Here is a 15464-nt window from a genome sequence, read left to right as displayed (position 1 = left end):
TCAACTACTATTCTGTTCTCAGTGAAAAATTTCTATTCTTTGTGATAAAAATCAAATGTACTAATCAAAAGCTTCAAAATAGTATAAAAGAATTGCAGTCTCAGTGACTTTGATTTCCCTTGCTATCTTCAGTATAGGGAAAACGGTACTATTTATTCTGCCATAGGCGACAATATTAACATTTTCTAAATTTACCACTTTTTAAGATAAAAACCTGGATAAAACAGTTATATGTTGTGTTAGTACTTTATTATTGTGTTTTAAAAATTAAAGCCAAATAGTATCATGACCAACTTCCAACGGAGCTTGTTTATGTTATCCATGCCCACCGTCGTTTTGCACCAAATTTATGAAATTTTGCAAGTCGTTTCGATTAATTCTCTTGAAAATATTTCAATAGGTTTCAAAATTTATATTGTAAATATACACACTGCAGTTATTCATAGATAAATAAAAAATATATTGTACCTTTACATCCAATCACAGCGCTCCTAATTTGACTTCCTTCACCTGCCTTGGGTACACAAAAGGCCAACCTAATGCTGGGAAAATTAAATACTACCGTTTTCCCTATAAATTTTAGTATATTTTATAAGTTCTATCGTTGTTCTGTTCTGTTCTGTTCAGGTAGATTCCTCCGTTATATATCGGAGCACTCCCACTTGGGGATATATGGTTTTGATACGTTGTTAATACTGCCTTTTCAAAATAGGAATGGCTGGCCTCGGAAATTGAATAACCGCATTTATAAAATTGCACCTGTCTTGACACCTTCGACTTCGTTTTCTGAAAAAAAAAATAAAAGGGGGGGGGGGGGGGGGGGGGACGAGGGTGTCACTTTATATATTATTAGGTAAAGTGCTAAAATATGGTTCACGAGTTAACCTTTCAAATGGGAGAGCCTATATAAACTCCAGAAATAAGCTGCATATTTATGAATTTTTTAGTGACGAGGCTGGGGTGGGGGTTGGATGGGTCTTCATCCTTAAATACCTGACTTAAAAACATGACTGAATACAGAGGTCCCGAATTTAAAGAAATTTAAAACACTGACATCCCGAAATAGGAAAAAGAGAATTCCCGGATCCGGAAAGGATCAATCACAGGGGTTTGACTGAAAAATCAACCGGTTCGCACGAAATTTCCATGTTCAAAGTCAGTTGATTAGGTTCACCTGGTTGTGCAGATTAATTAATCAAAGAGCTGAAAGCTCTGAGGGAAAAGACGGCCGATGACATTTTTTATTATTTTTGTATCAAATGATGGTTGTAAAGACATTTCATCTTTTATTCTTATTTGAATCATGGTATTAACAAATTTATAAACTTTGCAAAGCAGTGGCGGATCCAGAACTTTTCCTAAGGGGGGTGGGGGGGGCCGCTCCAGTGATTCCTATATAATCAACCAAATTTTTCCCATGAAAGGGGGGGCACTGGATTTGCCTATGCAAAGTGTCAGTCAATGAACCATAATCATGAAAATGGCATGGGGCTAATAAACATCCATGAAAATGAGACTTGTAGATGCCTCATTAAATTTGCATACCAAAGATCATCGAGTTAACATGAGCAGTTCCATTGAAAGTGATCTAATCACACAATAACAACATTATATTAACTATGCAAATGTTTTAGTCAAGATACCATGATTTAGAGGGCAAGGCCTATTTTTCTCCATGACCATTAACATTGACCTATCACAAACAGTTCCCTTTTTGAACTGACTTGATTACTAACTTGTCTGAGGAAATTAAACTAAAGTATCAAAGAGAATTGATCATTTAGGGCCTAATATTCTCTATGGGAAGGAGATGTGTTCATGCTATTACATTAGCATACCAAATGTCAGTTCTCCAATAACTGATCTAATTAAAAACTAATACCGCTGTACTAAGTGACCTTTTACTATCAGTTCTCCATAAATTGACCTAATCACAAACTAATACCTGTGTACTATGTGACCTTTTACTATCAGTTCTCCATTAACTGACCTAATCACAAACTAATACTGCTGTACTTAGTGATCTTTTACTATCAGTTGTCCATTAACTGAACTAATCACAAACTAATAGCTCTGTACTAAGTGACCTTTTATTATCAGTTCTCCATAAATTAACCTAATCACTAACTGATACCCGTGTACTAAGTGACCTTTTACTATCAGTTCTCCATTAACTGACCTAATCACAAACTAATACCGCTGTACTTAGTGATCTTCTACTATCAGTTGTCCATTAACTGACCTAATCACAAACTAATAGCTCTGTACTAAGTTACCTTTTACTATCAGTTCTCAATTAACTGACCTAATCACCAACTAATACTGCTGTACTAAGTGACTTTCTACTATCAGTTATCCATTAACTGACCTAATCACAAACTAATACCTCTGTACTAAGTGACCTTCTAATATCAGTTCTCCTATTACTGACCTCATCGCAAACTAATACCTCTGTACTAAGTTACTTTCTAATATCAGTTTTCCATTAAGCGACCTGAACACTAAATAATACCTCTGTACTAAGCAAAAGTTGCACAGTAAATATACCATGACTGAGGGGGCCAGCCCATATCCAAGTAATCTTCATGGAGGTGTAATGCAACAAGAATATAATTGCATACCAAGTGTCATTGGCCTGTAACTTGTTATTCAACATTTACTAGGTCTGAATACAAACTAATAACTTTGCTGATGCTGCTGTTACTAGCAATAGCAAACGCATGTCTTGATTTTTGACTTGTCTGAAATAAACAGCATACCGGTGTCTTGCTTTTGTTTGTGTCAAGTTTGAAAAAAGATATGAATGAATCATATTTTTCTGTTGATATGCATATCTATATAGAGTGTCTTTATTATATACGAGTCAAAAATTATGCTGTGTTGTTTCAGAGGATTTGCAAGAACAAGAATTGGAGACATTATACATTACAACACTTGTATGAGAATATTAACTTTATTACAATATGGTTTTAAAATATAGGGGTTCATATGATTTCATTTTTTATTTTGTTTTGAAGTATGTTTATTTGGTTTATTCAGCATATCAGTTCATATATAGAGTTGATATTATTTGATGTGTGTATTGTTGGTGGAAATTTCAAGTAGCACTTTTACTGTCAATTTTAGGTTTGATATAGATTTCAAGAATGCCTGATATTCTTATATATAACAAATATCAAAACTATAGATATTGAAACATTTATTGTATTAAAATAAACCAATCAGTATCAATTACAAGATTTGTAAGAACTCAAAAGTGAATATTTTTAAGGATTTCATGAATCAAAGTTATTATTGTAGTTTCATTTATAATACATGCATAGATATGTTATATTTGCCTCTAACAGTTTGTTTAAACATCAAGTAAGTGTATATGATTTGGTATAGAAACCATATTATTCATTTACAGAGTCATCAGAGACGGAACATTTTAAATGATAATATTTCATATTTTCCATCAGCTATAATTTGCAGCTGGTCTCTTTATGTTTTGATTAAAGACTTTGCAATAAAATAATGAATACTTCACAATATGTCTATCATGTTTTGTCAAGAGATTTGCTGTAAATATGAATGCTGGAGAGAGAAGTTGAAGTTTTCTTTTTTTATTTAGCCTTCTGATATTAATGGTTGTATGTTTTTCTATTTTTGATTGTAATATCACAAGAAAGTTGTGTTGGCTGTGGTTATACTTGGTAGACAGAGCACAAATATTCCTGGGTTAAAGGTGTCAACATAAGAACGTTATAATAATCGATTTAAAACATGTCTGGTCTTTTCAATTTAGCACTGAGTATATAATCAGAAGTTAACTTTGAATCATTTATTGTATACTAAGAGATAAACTGAAAATGAATAGATAGTTATAGTTTTTTTGCTCCATTGCATTATTTAAGTTCAGTTGAGACATGAGTTTAGAGAATTGCACCAATAAATATACATTATGTACAAAAGCACCTTAATACTATTATTTTATACTATTGCACCATCATTATATACATTTCAACATCAACAAGTTATATTATATCATTAATAAAATTTCAAAAAATACAACAATACATTAAAAATAATGTATCAAAAGATCACATTAATTGGATGGAATGTTGTTAAAAGTGTAGCACCATAATACAACTATGCTATTATATGTAAAGTAACTGGTTTATAAGTTAGGATAAGGGTATAAATCACTTATCTTTTTAACAAGTTATGACTGATTAAACAACTCAACAAGTTATCATGCACCATTTACAAAACTTCATACTGTATAATAAAAGTTATAATAAATAATATAATAAAAAGAGATCACATGAAAAAATGGAAGATTCACTACTAAACATGGTAATAAATAATTTATATAATGAGATCATAAAACATGGACGGGAGCTTTGCATACTAATTGCTTTATTGTATTTATTATAAATATCATCATACGTAAAAGAAATTTATCAAATTTTGTAATGAATATGCCCTTCATAGATATGAACCATTAATTTTAAGAAGATGCACCCATTTCAATTCACTGAATGATACTTAAATATATACATTGCATAACCTATCACATTATGTACATCAAAAATTTGTTGTATAACTTTTTGTTTACTTTTGTGAATGAGACAAATGTCATGGAGTGTTTTCATTCAAATTGATATGAAACTATATCATGGTGATAATGATGATTTGCATTTGAAATATCATATCAATAAATTGTGAATACATGAGTAGAATTGACATATATATATATATATATATAAAACTTAAGTTCCTGAGTATGAATGTAAACAATTCATGTGATAATTCAGGCTTTTGATTTGAGGTAGCATTGTCATATCTTCATACATAACAATGTCTTTTTGAACATTATGAATGCACATCATATCTTTATAACATATATATATTTGGCAACACATGGATATAGATTGTATATCAAAACTTAACAATTGGCACGTAATTATTAACATCTGCTTTCAACAAACTAGACAACAATACATATTATTTACATCAGAGAATATTTAACCAACAATCTGAAGATTATGTGCACTTAATATTTATAAACTTTGTATGCACTCAAATTGACATAAAAAATTAATTTGATTGAGAAGAAATAATTAAGCAACAAATTGTGATGAGATGAAAATTTCTATAATGTAAAAAAGCAAATTTTCAAAAGGTATTGTCTTTATTTATAATGATAAATTTGTCTTTATAGTGATTTGTGATACATATGATAATTGAAAATAAATCTAGGTTAATGTTGATTTAAAGTTTAGCAACATTTTAATTCAGTAATTTGGCAATAAAATTCATTTTGTTTGGAATTTCAAGTCTGTCTAAAAATTTATAGTCATTTATAATTTGATGTTATTTTCATTCAAGTTACATGTCAATGGATACAGATGAAACTGTATTGTTTGTTGATACAACTATGTGTGCAGTGAAAGGAATCATTCCTTCAATAACAGCTTCTATTTCTTCATCTTCTGCAACTATATCTTGTAGAGCTGCAATAGGGCATTTGTAATCTGAGAAGATATCTCCTTCATGCTTGCAGACCAGAAAGAAAGTCTCATCCTCTTTGTAGAAACCATCTACGGTTACACTGTGCTGTTCTGATACAAACTACAAAATAAATGATTTAAATTAGATATTCATTTTATATCTTATGCATCTTTTACTTGGCAAGTTATTTTATTAGACTTTTAATTTCACATGTTTCTACAGATGTAGTCAACATAAGATATGTTGTAATTTCAAACGTATTGGTGTGTATGTATATATTGTGACTTGGAAAAGGGACGCATGTAAACATGTGTTTCAGGTAATACAGCACATCAATCTAATTTCAAAATCTTTATCACTAGAATCTTTGTATCTCTGGCGACCTATACTGTGCATGTTAATCAATTGTTCAAAGAAAGGAAATATATATGAATTATAGTATATTTTATCATACATCCCAGTATTTCATTTTAACTTTTTGGAACTTTAGTTATTAGCAAAGAATATGTTATGAAGTCCAGTTACTTCTTAACTGATATTTTAACGCATGTCTATAATGGTATTTGAGTTTGGTTGAATTATTGATTTATCATCTATTTGTAATGTTAAGAATGTTGTTTTGATTATGCAATATCAGTCCTTTTAAAATATATAAACAATGCATATTTTATCTTGCAATAATATTGGACTAAGTTTTTTTTGTGATCTACGTATGGTGCAAAGATACATGCAAGTGGGGCATACAGGTACTGTACAGACATTGTTGTTTAAGTTTTGATTGCATTTTAAATAATTGAACATTTACCTCAAGAGTGCTTTGTGGTATTGTCTGAAGGCTTATTTCTCCTTTGTGCAAATTTAGTTTAAGAAATGTCACTTTGACTGTTTTTCCCACTTCTATTGTGTTTTCAGCCAATTGCCTCCACAAACTGATCTTTACGTCAGCTGTGGAGTCTTTCACATATATCTGCCGAAGTTTGATTGTCTCCTGCGTCCTCTGTGTTACTCTCTCTACTATGGCATCAACCTATATAAATTTGATCATTGATTACATTATGTTTGGAAAATGACAATCAGATTTATTAATATGCAGACGACAATGCCAACGTGATAGCAATGTACGACGAATTTTTTTTCAAATTTTGCAGTCGTATTAAAATGTATTTTTTCTTTGCACTATTTTACCATTTTTTATGCAGATATGTTGTATTATCTTCTTATTTTCCTCTCTTTTTATGTGATTTAACAAATATGGCAGTTCATTGAATCCTGTGTTTTGACTTGGAAGTTTACCGATTATCACTTTATAGTATAACTAATAGTTTATATAAATTAGATTTCTTATATATATATACATGTATATGGGAGTGCTGATGTTGTATGCTTATTTTTTATCCAACTACTGCAAGTCTGACATTTGTCTCTTTCATTGTGTTAGAGTAGCTGTACACTGAGGTATTCTTAGGTTCATTTTTATATAGATATATGTTTTTTTATTTTCTATGTTACATGTATTAACAAAAAATATTATCATATGTTACAAGACATACTTACTCTCATTACTTTGCCTTTTATAGAGACAAATTGATCTGGAGTGGTCTTTTTTGCTAATTCAATAGGCACTACTGCTGGAGGTGCTGGTGGTTTAGCCAATTCAACAGCCAGAGTTTTGTATTCCTCTGCTACATCTCCAACTCCACCAGTGACGGATACCTTGGTTGCTGAAGTAATGATTATCATCTGATCTCTATAGATATAGTTCCTAATCATTAGTGTTGAGTTTGGTTTGATGGTGTTCAACTTGGCCATATCAAAACACTGGCCCTTGATAGCACCAGTCTGGTCAGCAAAGCCTATTGTGGTGTTAGATTTTGTTTGGCCATCTCTTATGTAAGTGTTGGTGGCTCCTACATGTACAGTCTGGACTTTTATAGGAACTCGATATGGGGAATTTGATGATTGTTCCTTTAGTTTGGCAATTGTGAACATTTTCTGGAAAAGAAAAATTGATTTGTTAGCAAAAACAATGAACTATTATATGCAATAAGATAATTATCAAGTAACATGACAGTAAAACATATGAATACAAGTCAATTTTGAATATAGCAATAAGGAAATGCATGAATGATGTCTTATATTTTTATCATCTACTTTTCATACACCCTTGACTATATATAGGGATATATAATTTGGATAAATAATGGTAACTTACCAAAATATACAGCCTGATTTAAATCAGACAGGAACAGTTTCAGAACTGGCCATATTTTGACCAGTTATACCAAGACAATTTTGTATATTGGATCTAGTATTATGTTACTTATAATACCACTTAGAAATTATATACAAAAGAAGTTTTTTTTATTTATAGTTGCATCCTTGTGTTTCATTATCTTTAATCTTTTTCATAAACAATCTTTTCATCAGTATCTATCGAGCAATTTCACAACAAGTAATGCACACTGGATCAATAATTACAAATTCTTGTCATCAATGTTTATTTGTTGATGTTTTAAGGAACAAATCAGATAGGTTTTTGTTTTCTAATAATTGATTAAATGCAAGGAATTTTGTTATATTATGGGAACTTAATTAATTACCAATGAACTAGGTTGCAATGTGTTATCGTTTTGTGTCAATTAAATAATTGAATTTTATTATTTAAGACAATTTTGAAGTACATGTAAAAAGTTCTGATTTGATTGGGAACTGGAGATGAGATTGTATAGGATATAACAACTATTTATAAACTTTTTGAGTGATCCTTAGATGAGAAATGTTCCTAACTATTCAAGAATAGAAAATAATATAAACAATTACATTTAACAACTTAGAAATAACAGTGTTTTAAATTGCTTGATGATTTCAAAAATTTGAGTACATTATGATTACATGTATATCATCAGCGAGCATGTGTTTTTGTCAATTATGAATTCAATGAAGTAAATCAAACACTACACTTGGGAACACATTATTACATTGGTAAACATATGAAAATTGGTTTATGATCTGAATAATAACATTCCAAAACACCTGACTTAGCATTGTTATCAATGAAGTTCACAAAGATTAAATCAAATGCAGTATTGTAATCTGTAGTGACTTCTTCAATGAGCTGATTGAATCCATAGGTTTTCATTAAATTTATCAGGGAGCAGTTATTTTGAATGTCAACATTGAAGTCTCCCATTAGAATTGTTTTCTCTTCAATTAAGGAAGAAACAGACTGCATCATAATACTGAAGTTGTTCAGAGTTGAAACTTTTGGAGGACAGTACAAGAATATTACTCGCTCTTGTATTTTGTTTAACAATTACAGCAGATGTGATTTCAATGCCTCCAGGTCTTCCTTTATATGTACTTGATAATTGATGCTTTGAATAAATAACACTGCCATGATGGGGTCTAATCAAGGAGTTACTAACAGAATCATGTCTGTATAGTGTGGCAAAACCTGTTATAGCAACACAAGAATCAGCCTCTTCTTGTTTTAACCGAGATTCAGTTATGCCAATTAAGTCACAGGAACTCAAGTAACTCTCCTCTTTTACATCTTTGATATGTAAGTGCAATGATCGTACATTATGGCAAAGTATGTTTAACCAAGTCTGTGGATCTGGAAGTTCAATTACAGAGTTTAACACCTTGGTTGTTGAACGCATTCTGTCCATTTCAACTGTTACATCAATGCTAACAGAAATCTTATCTTCTGAGAGATGCAGTATATGCAATCCTTCAAGACTTCGAACTCGGCTAAATGCTACATAGTGCATGTGATCATTTTTCCTCCTTCCCAAATGGGCGACTAAATTGTTTACAGTTGATCCTTGTGATTTATGAATGGTTTTGGCAGCAGCCAAGCGTATAGGAAACTGACGACGAAGTATTTGATATGACTGATTGTTGTTTATAAGGAATTTCCTTGTAACTTCAAATATAGGTGTCCATGTTTTGTCAATTTGGTCATTTCTCAAGTATTGAAACTGACGTCTCTGGTCTTTTCCTATGCCCATGTCATCAAACAATACCCATATAATACTACATCTATTTGAATTTACAATTCTATAGTCCAATAACATAACCTTTCCTGCAGCTCCATTGGTTAAACCATCTTCAATATTTATATTCAAATTAATTTCAATCTGCAGGCCTTCAGCAATTTTCAAGTTTTTGTACAAACCCATTGTTTTACTAGGATCATTTGGTACTCTCTTCAGAGCATCATCATGTAATGTTTCTGATAAGTCACCTGTCACTGAATCTATACATTCAATTGTGTCACTTTTTGAACTAGTTTGTGAGAAAACGTACTCATTGAATGTGTCAACTTCTGCGCAAGTAGTAAATAGATGTGGCATAGAAGATAAACTACCAGTTTCTGTTTCAACTAATCTAGATTTTAGAGTATCTATATCTGAATGTGTATGGTGACCGTCTCTTAACCTGTTAAGTAATTCAGCAAACTCAAGATCTCCTTTTTGGCGCATTATTGTTTTCAATTCATACAAACTAAAGTTATCTTGCCATAAATTTGCTGCCAAATCTCCATATTCTGTTGCAGTGTTGTGAAATATCCAACTGTCCATCACTGGTTTCAACTGATACAAGTCACCAACAGCAATTATACTAACTCCACCGAACTGTCGATTGTATCCCATTATTTCCTGAAGCCTACCATTAATGAAATTAAACATCTTACAACCTACCATAGATATTTCATCAATTATAACCACTTTAAGATTTTTATATTTCAATCTGTAGGTATTGAGTTGTTCCATAGCTAAAGGTTTGTATGAAAACCCTCTGCTGACAGGTATACAAAAGGTTGAATGGATAGTATTACCACCAATGTTATGAGCAGCTTTGCCTGTTGGAGCACATAGAAGAACTTTAACATCATCTGGATTAGAACCTGGAGCCATGTTCAAAATTCTTAGAAGGCCCTGATAAATTGCTCTTATCAAAACTGATTTTCCAACACCTGCACCACCTGACAAAAAGTTGTACACCGGTTCATCTTTGGTTTTAAACCAATGTATAACATGGTAGAAGTACCTTTTTTGTTCATCGTTTAAATTCCTTACTAATTCCCTATAGTAATTTTCGGGCATTTTCATCAAACAGTCATCATCACCTATTTGTTTTCTTGTTATACCTATATCAAGGCCGACATCATATTGTTCAGGTCTCCCAGGATCAAAACAGCCATACTTTTCTGATAAAGTTAAACCTTCAGATCTATCATTTTCTTCTGCATGCAAATTTTCAGGCATAAACTCTGTATTCATATTGTCATCAAAATTATTCTGATCTCCATTATAACTTTCAACCTGCTCAATCAAGCCTCGGTTTCTCTCATATAGTTTTTTCTGTTTTTCAATCCATACTGAATTCTGAGCATACAATTGTTTGAGTAAACTGTACGAATCAGGGATGTCTCTCTCTTCATTTACCCATGGATGGAATAACATTATCAATTCACGGTAATAGTTCTCAGTGTTATGATCTTTATTGAATCTAACATACTTCAGTATTTTTTTAGTCTTGCGTTTTTTCAGTATTCCACCATCTGACATACAGATCTCCTTGTCAGGGCAACTTTGGATGTGATCAAACGAATCTAGCAAGACTAAAGGTTCTTCCTCCTGTGGATCTTCTACATTTTCATGTTGGGGGTCATCTTCCAAACAGTCATTGTCATCTACCTCTGGTAATTCTGACAATGCATTCAGTTTATCAGATTTGCATGGCTTGTTCTTTTTAGGATAAGATACATCATACCAGGAGGCAAAATCTGCCAGGCATAATTTTAGCAGTTCCTTTGGTCGTCGCTGGTATCTTTTAACAACATTGTCTGCTTCAACATTTGTTGAGGTACTAGACATTTCTTCAAGTTTAGCAAGAGATTTCAACAGAGTTATACGCTCGCTAGGAGGACCAGTGTTAAGAAATAAAAAACTACGGGATGATCTTCGCATGGGCAATTGTAATACAAAGTAAGCTGCTTCCTGGGCACTAACTTCAACATGTGTTAAGAACTGATTTGAAATATGACGCATTTGGTGTTTCAAGTCCATATTGTTTTCTTTAGCTTCTTGGGAAGCCCTGTACATTAAATTGGACATCCCTCTTTGACCTTTACTGATGTATGAGACTATGTATGAAGCACAAGAATATGGATCAAGTACAAACTGTACATCTATATTGGCTTGCCAGCATTTCAACATAATTGAATTGTAGGAATTTATTCTTATTTCTGAAGGGTTCCTTTTCAGAAATAATTTAGCTCTTTTCAAAGAAGACCTTACTGCATTACAATATTCCTCATTAGTCAATTTCAACTCATCCAAAAACTCTTCGAAAGATATTTCACTGCCATATTTCATCTCATCAAGTTTATCTAATATTTTATTACAATTCTTTTTACATGTGGATATGAATTTAACGTCAGTTTCTGAATCTATAGGTTGCAAAAGAGTGGTCTTGCTCATAGGAGGAATTGGAAAATTGAATCGACAAACAGAATTACCTTTCTTTCTACATGTACGTGCATGTCGATGGGTTTGATAATTGATTAATTCAGTCATTGTCTCATCTTTTGCACAAGTAACATGCTTGTCTACAAATGATGTTATTTCTTCAGATGTTGCTTTTCCTAACTCAGGTCCATCAACAACCCAAACTACCATATGAATATGAGGTGAGCCCCTTTGCTGAAATTCAACCCGGTAAAAATAATCCTGTATCTTCCCAATTGGTTCTAAAGGACTCATCATTACACTGTGTAGGAATTTTTGTACTCTATAATCAAAATACCTAACACAAGTTACCGGATCTGAATTAATTAGATGGCACTTATCTTGCCAGGACATTTCATCAATATCTGATGTTGAATATTCTTTTTTGTTTACTAACTTTCCCAGGGTTATCAACAAATTTTTCCATTTAGTTTCTGCTGCTGAGAGTGAAACAAAGAAATGTGGAATCCCTAGTTGTCTTATCATACCAAACAAATCCTTCTTAGCAACTTCCCAGTAAGCAGTTGAACCTCTTATTTGTCTTAGGATTTGATAGCCTTCATTATGTTTAATTAAATTATCAACAGCTCCAGGAGCTAGTACGTCATGAACAGTTATTTTCTTTCCCTGCAATTTGCATTTTCTGATGGCTAATTGAATTCGGTCTTGTATATATTTTATCTGTAGCTTTTTCATTTTGAAGAAAATATTTGGGATGGACATAGCAACTCTTCTATCTACATTACGCAGCTCCCACTTACTTATTGTACTGTAATGTAAAGGCACAAGCCTCAAATTGTTTGGCATTCGAGTTTCACCACAGTATATTGATGGAAAGGCTAAGAATTCACTGTTATAATCTTGGAATATGCCAAGGGGAGTATTTCCTTCACCAGGTGCAATATTCAAAACTTGTTTATATTGCCTAAATCCTATCGGATTGAGCATAGTGTCTAAATTGCCACTTGGTTGATTTTCATGATTCTGCTCTTCATCCCAACTATCGCAATCATCATTTGACAAATTATGTATACCAGTATCTGCCTCAGATGGAGGCATTTCACATGTTTCATTAGAACGACTTTCTAAGGACCAGTTTGAATCAATATGTATACCTTCAGATTTAAACAAATTCTTACTAATTAGCAACTTAACTGCATCAATCACCCTATTAGGTCTGATCATTTCTTGAGCAACACTATGTTTGAATGATATCTTGCGTTTCAATTTTACAAACACTGTTTCATCATTATCTAAAGTGCGTGGTAATACTCTAACAGTTTTGTTAATATCTGCAGGTACATTAACAACATTACCTTTCATGCATAGCTGACCTCCCCTTGGTTGTTGACGTATTGACATGAATGGGATTCTTGGGGATATAAGTCTTTGCTCTAAGTTTGTCAAGCCAAGCAGTTCATTTGGTATAGGAGGAAATTTCATATTGTTACCAACAGAACATTCAGGTATTTTTCCAGACACCAAGTGTCGTTTACATGTGAGACATACCCATTCAATATTGTTTACTGATTTTATACCAGATTTGCACTTTTCAAGCAATTTAAAGCTACTTTTGACAGTACTCATGCGTACTACACCTTCTTTAAACCATGTTTGACTACAGGAGCTACAAACATACAAAGGACCCTCTAGTATTGACAAACTGAATTTTTTAACAATATCGTTTGTTAAAGCTTCCTCATCAAGCTTGCTTCGCTTTTGTGGAATAGAATGAGAGCTTGGTATGCGTTTTCTTTTTTTATCTAGTACATCTGAATGACAGGTAACTTGAACTGTTTGTTGTTCATTTGAACATTCTTTTTCAGATAATCTGACTTGGTTTCGGGCAAGAACATTGAAGCTGAAAACACAAAAGTTTTTACCACGTGCATTAAGAGGGGTTTTAACCTCAACTCTAATCATTTCGTATACAATCTGTTCTAAATTTTGGCTGCTCAAAGAGCAGGCAAGATCACGTATGAAGCTGCACAGTGCAGATAAGTTTTCATATTTTGAAATATGGCAAGCTCCGTCTGGTATTGGAAGACCATTTCTGCAACGACTGTGGGGGTCAAACAAGTAATATTCATTATTTCTTTTTCTAACTGATATTGCTGAGTCACAGAAAATAAGTATTGCACTATATTTGGAATTACTAGAACTTAGGATAAGGTTCAAAGCAAATTTCAGAGCCATAGAAAAATTATTTTCATAAAAAATTGTTTTTGTCAATGTACCTCCATACGATACTTCTTTCATCAATACATATTTTTGTCCCAAGAAACTGAAGTGTTTAGGAATGTCGTTATACAACAAAAAGTCATGTGTTACACCACAATGTTGACGAACATATTTGTACATTTCATCCCCTATGTGCATTATTATTTTCAATTTTTCTTGTGTCCACAAGTGTAGAGGTTTTGTTTCAGACAAGGCCGAGAACACTACACAATTAGCCATACATTGTCTTCCCCGTGATTCATTCCCAAAAACCTGATCACCTTGATGGTAATTGCCATATAAGAACAACATCTTCATTTAAATGGACTTCAACTGCTTAAGTTAATATGCCTTTTATTGCCTGTAACCTTCTCTTAAAGCAAAACGAATGCACATTGTATTACTAAGAATTGTAATATTGAAATTGTTTTCCAAGATTTATTCAATTTTTATCAAACAATCAATCAAAGTTCTTGTCTAAGCATTCTACTTGATTAAATAATTCTAGGATTAATATTTTGCCAACTTTGAATGATTATTGTAAGAATTATCAAAATATTAAAATTGATTTCTAAGATTCATTTCTAGAAGTGTTGAGTTCTTGTATTACCACTAGTATTCAATCCAAGTTCAATGTTAAAAGTATTCACCTTGATTATATATTATTCTAGATACATGTACAACACATGTCATTCATGTCTGATTATTGTAAGAATTATCAAAATATTAAAATTGATTCCTGAGATTCATTTCTAGAAGTGTTGAGTTCTTGTATTATCACTAGTATTCAATCCAAGTTCAATGTTAAAAGTATTCACCTTGATTATATATTATTCTAGATACATGTACAACACATGTCATTCATGTCTGACTATTGTAAGAATTATCAAAATATTAAAATTGATTCCTGCGATTCATTTCTAGAAGTGTTGAGTTCTTGTATTATCACTAGTATTCATTCCAAGTTCAATGTTATAAGTATTCACCTTGATTATATATTATTCTAGATACATGTACAACAAGTGTCGTTCATGCCTGGCCAACATATATAATATCTAAGAAACAAATAGAGACACTTGTGAAGACATTTCAAAAATTTTATAACAACATAGTTTCATTACAGATAGGACCTACATGTTAATCAACCATGTCAAAATTCATACAAGAAGGAAACTGAACTTGATTCATTTTTTGATTATAAAAATGTCGAACCATTCAATGCGAGTTTAT

At 32.1% G+C, this 15464-nt stretch overlaps 2 protein-coding genes across 2 annotated transcripts; both read right to left on the bottom strand.

The window, feature by feature from the left end:
- Positions 1 to 5180: 5180 nt before the first annotated feature.
- On the bottom strand, positions 5181 to 7795 carry LOC139520511 (uncharacterized). The gene is made up of 3 exons (XM_071313200.1): positions 7051 to 7795; positions 6302 to 6523; positions 5181 to 5616 (listed from the first exon to the last, which is right to left on the bottom strand). Exons 1-3 carry the CDS (start codon positions 7483 to 7485, stop codon positions 5374 to 5376), a joined length of 900 nt encoding a protein of 299 aa, XP_071169301.1. The 5' UTR covers positions 7486 to 7795; the 3' UTR covers positions 5181 to 5373.
- A 907-nt stretch (positions 7796 to 8702) lies between these two features.
- LOC139506941 (uncharacterized) lies at positions 8703 to 14546 on the bottom strand. The gene has a single exon (XM_071295592.1). It carries the CDS (start codon positions 14544 to 14546, stop codon positions 8703 to 8705), a length of 5844 nt encoding a protein of 1947 aa, XP_071151693.1.
- Between the last annotated feature and the right edge of the window lie 918 nt (positions 14547 to 15464).

This window comes from Mytilus edulis, chromosome 1 (genome assembly GCF_963676685.1).
Source record: "Mytilus edulis chromosome 1, xbMytEdul2.2, whole genome shotgun sequence".
In the NCBI taxonomy this organism is placed as follows: Eukaryota; Metazoa; Mollusca; class Bivalvia; order Mytilida; family Mytilidae; genus Mytilus; species Mytilus edulis.
Note: the sequence above shows the minus strand (reverse complement) of the source record. Positions and strands in the feature narration are given on the sequence as shown.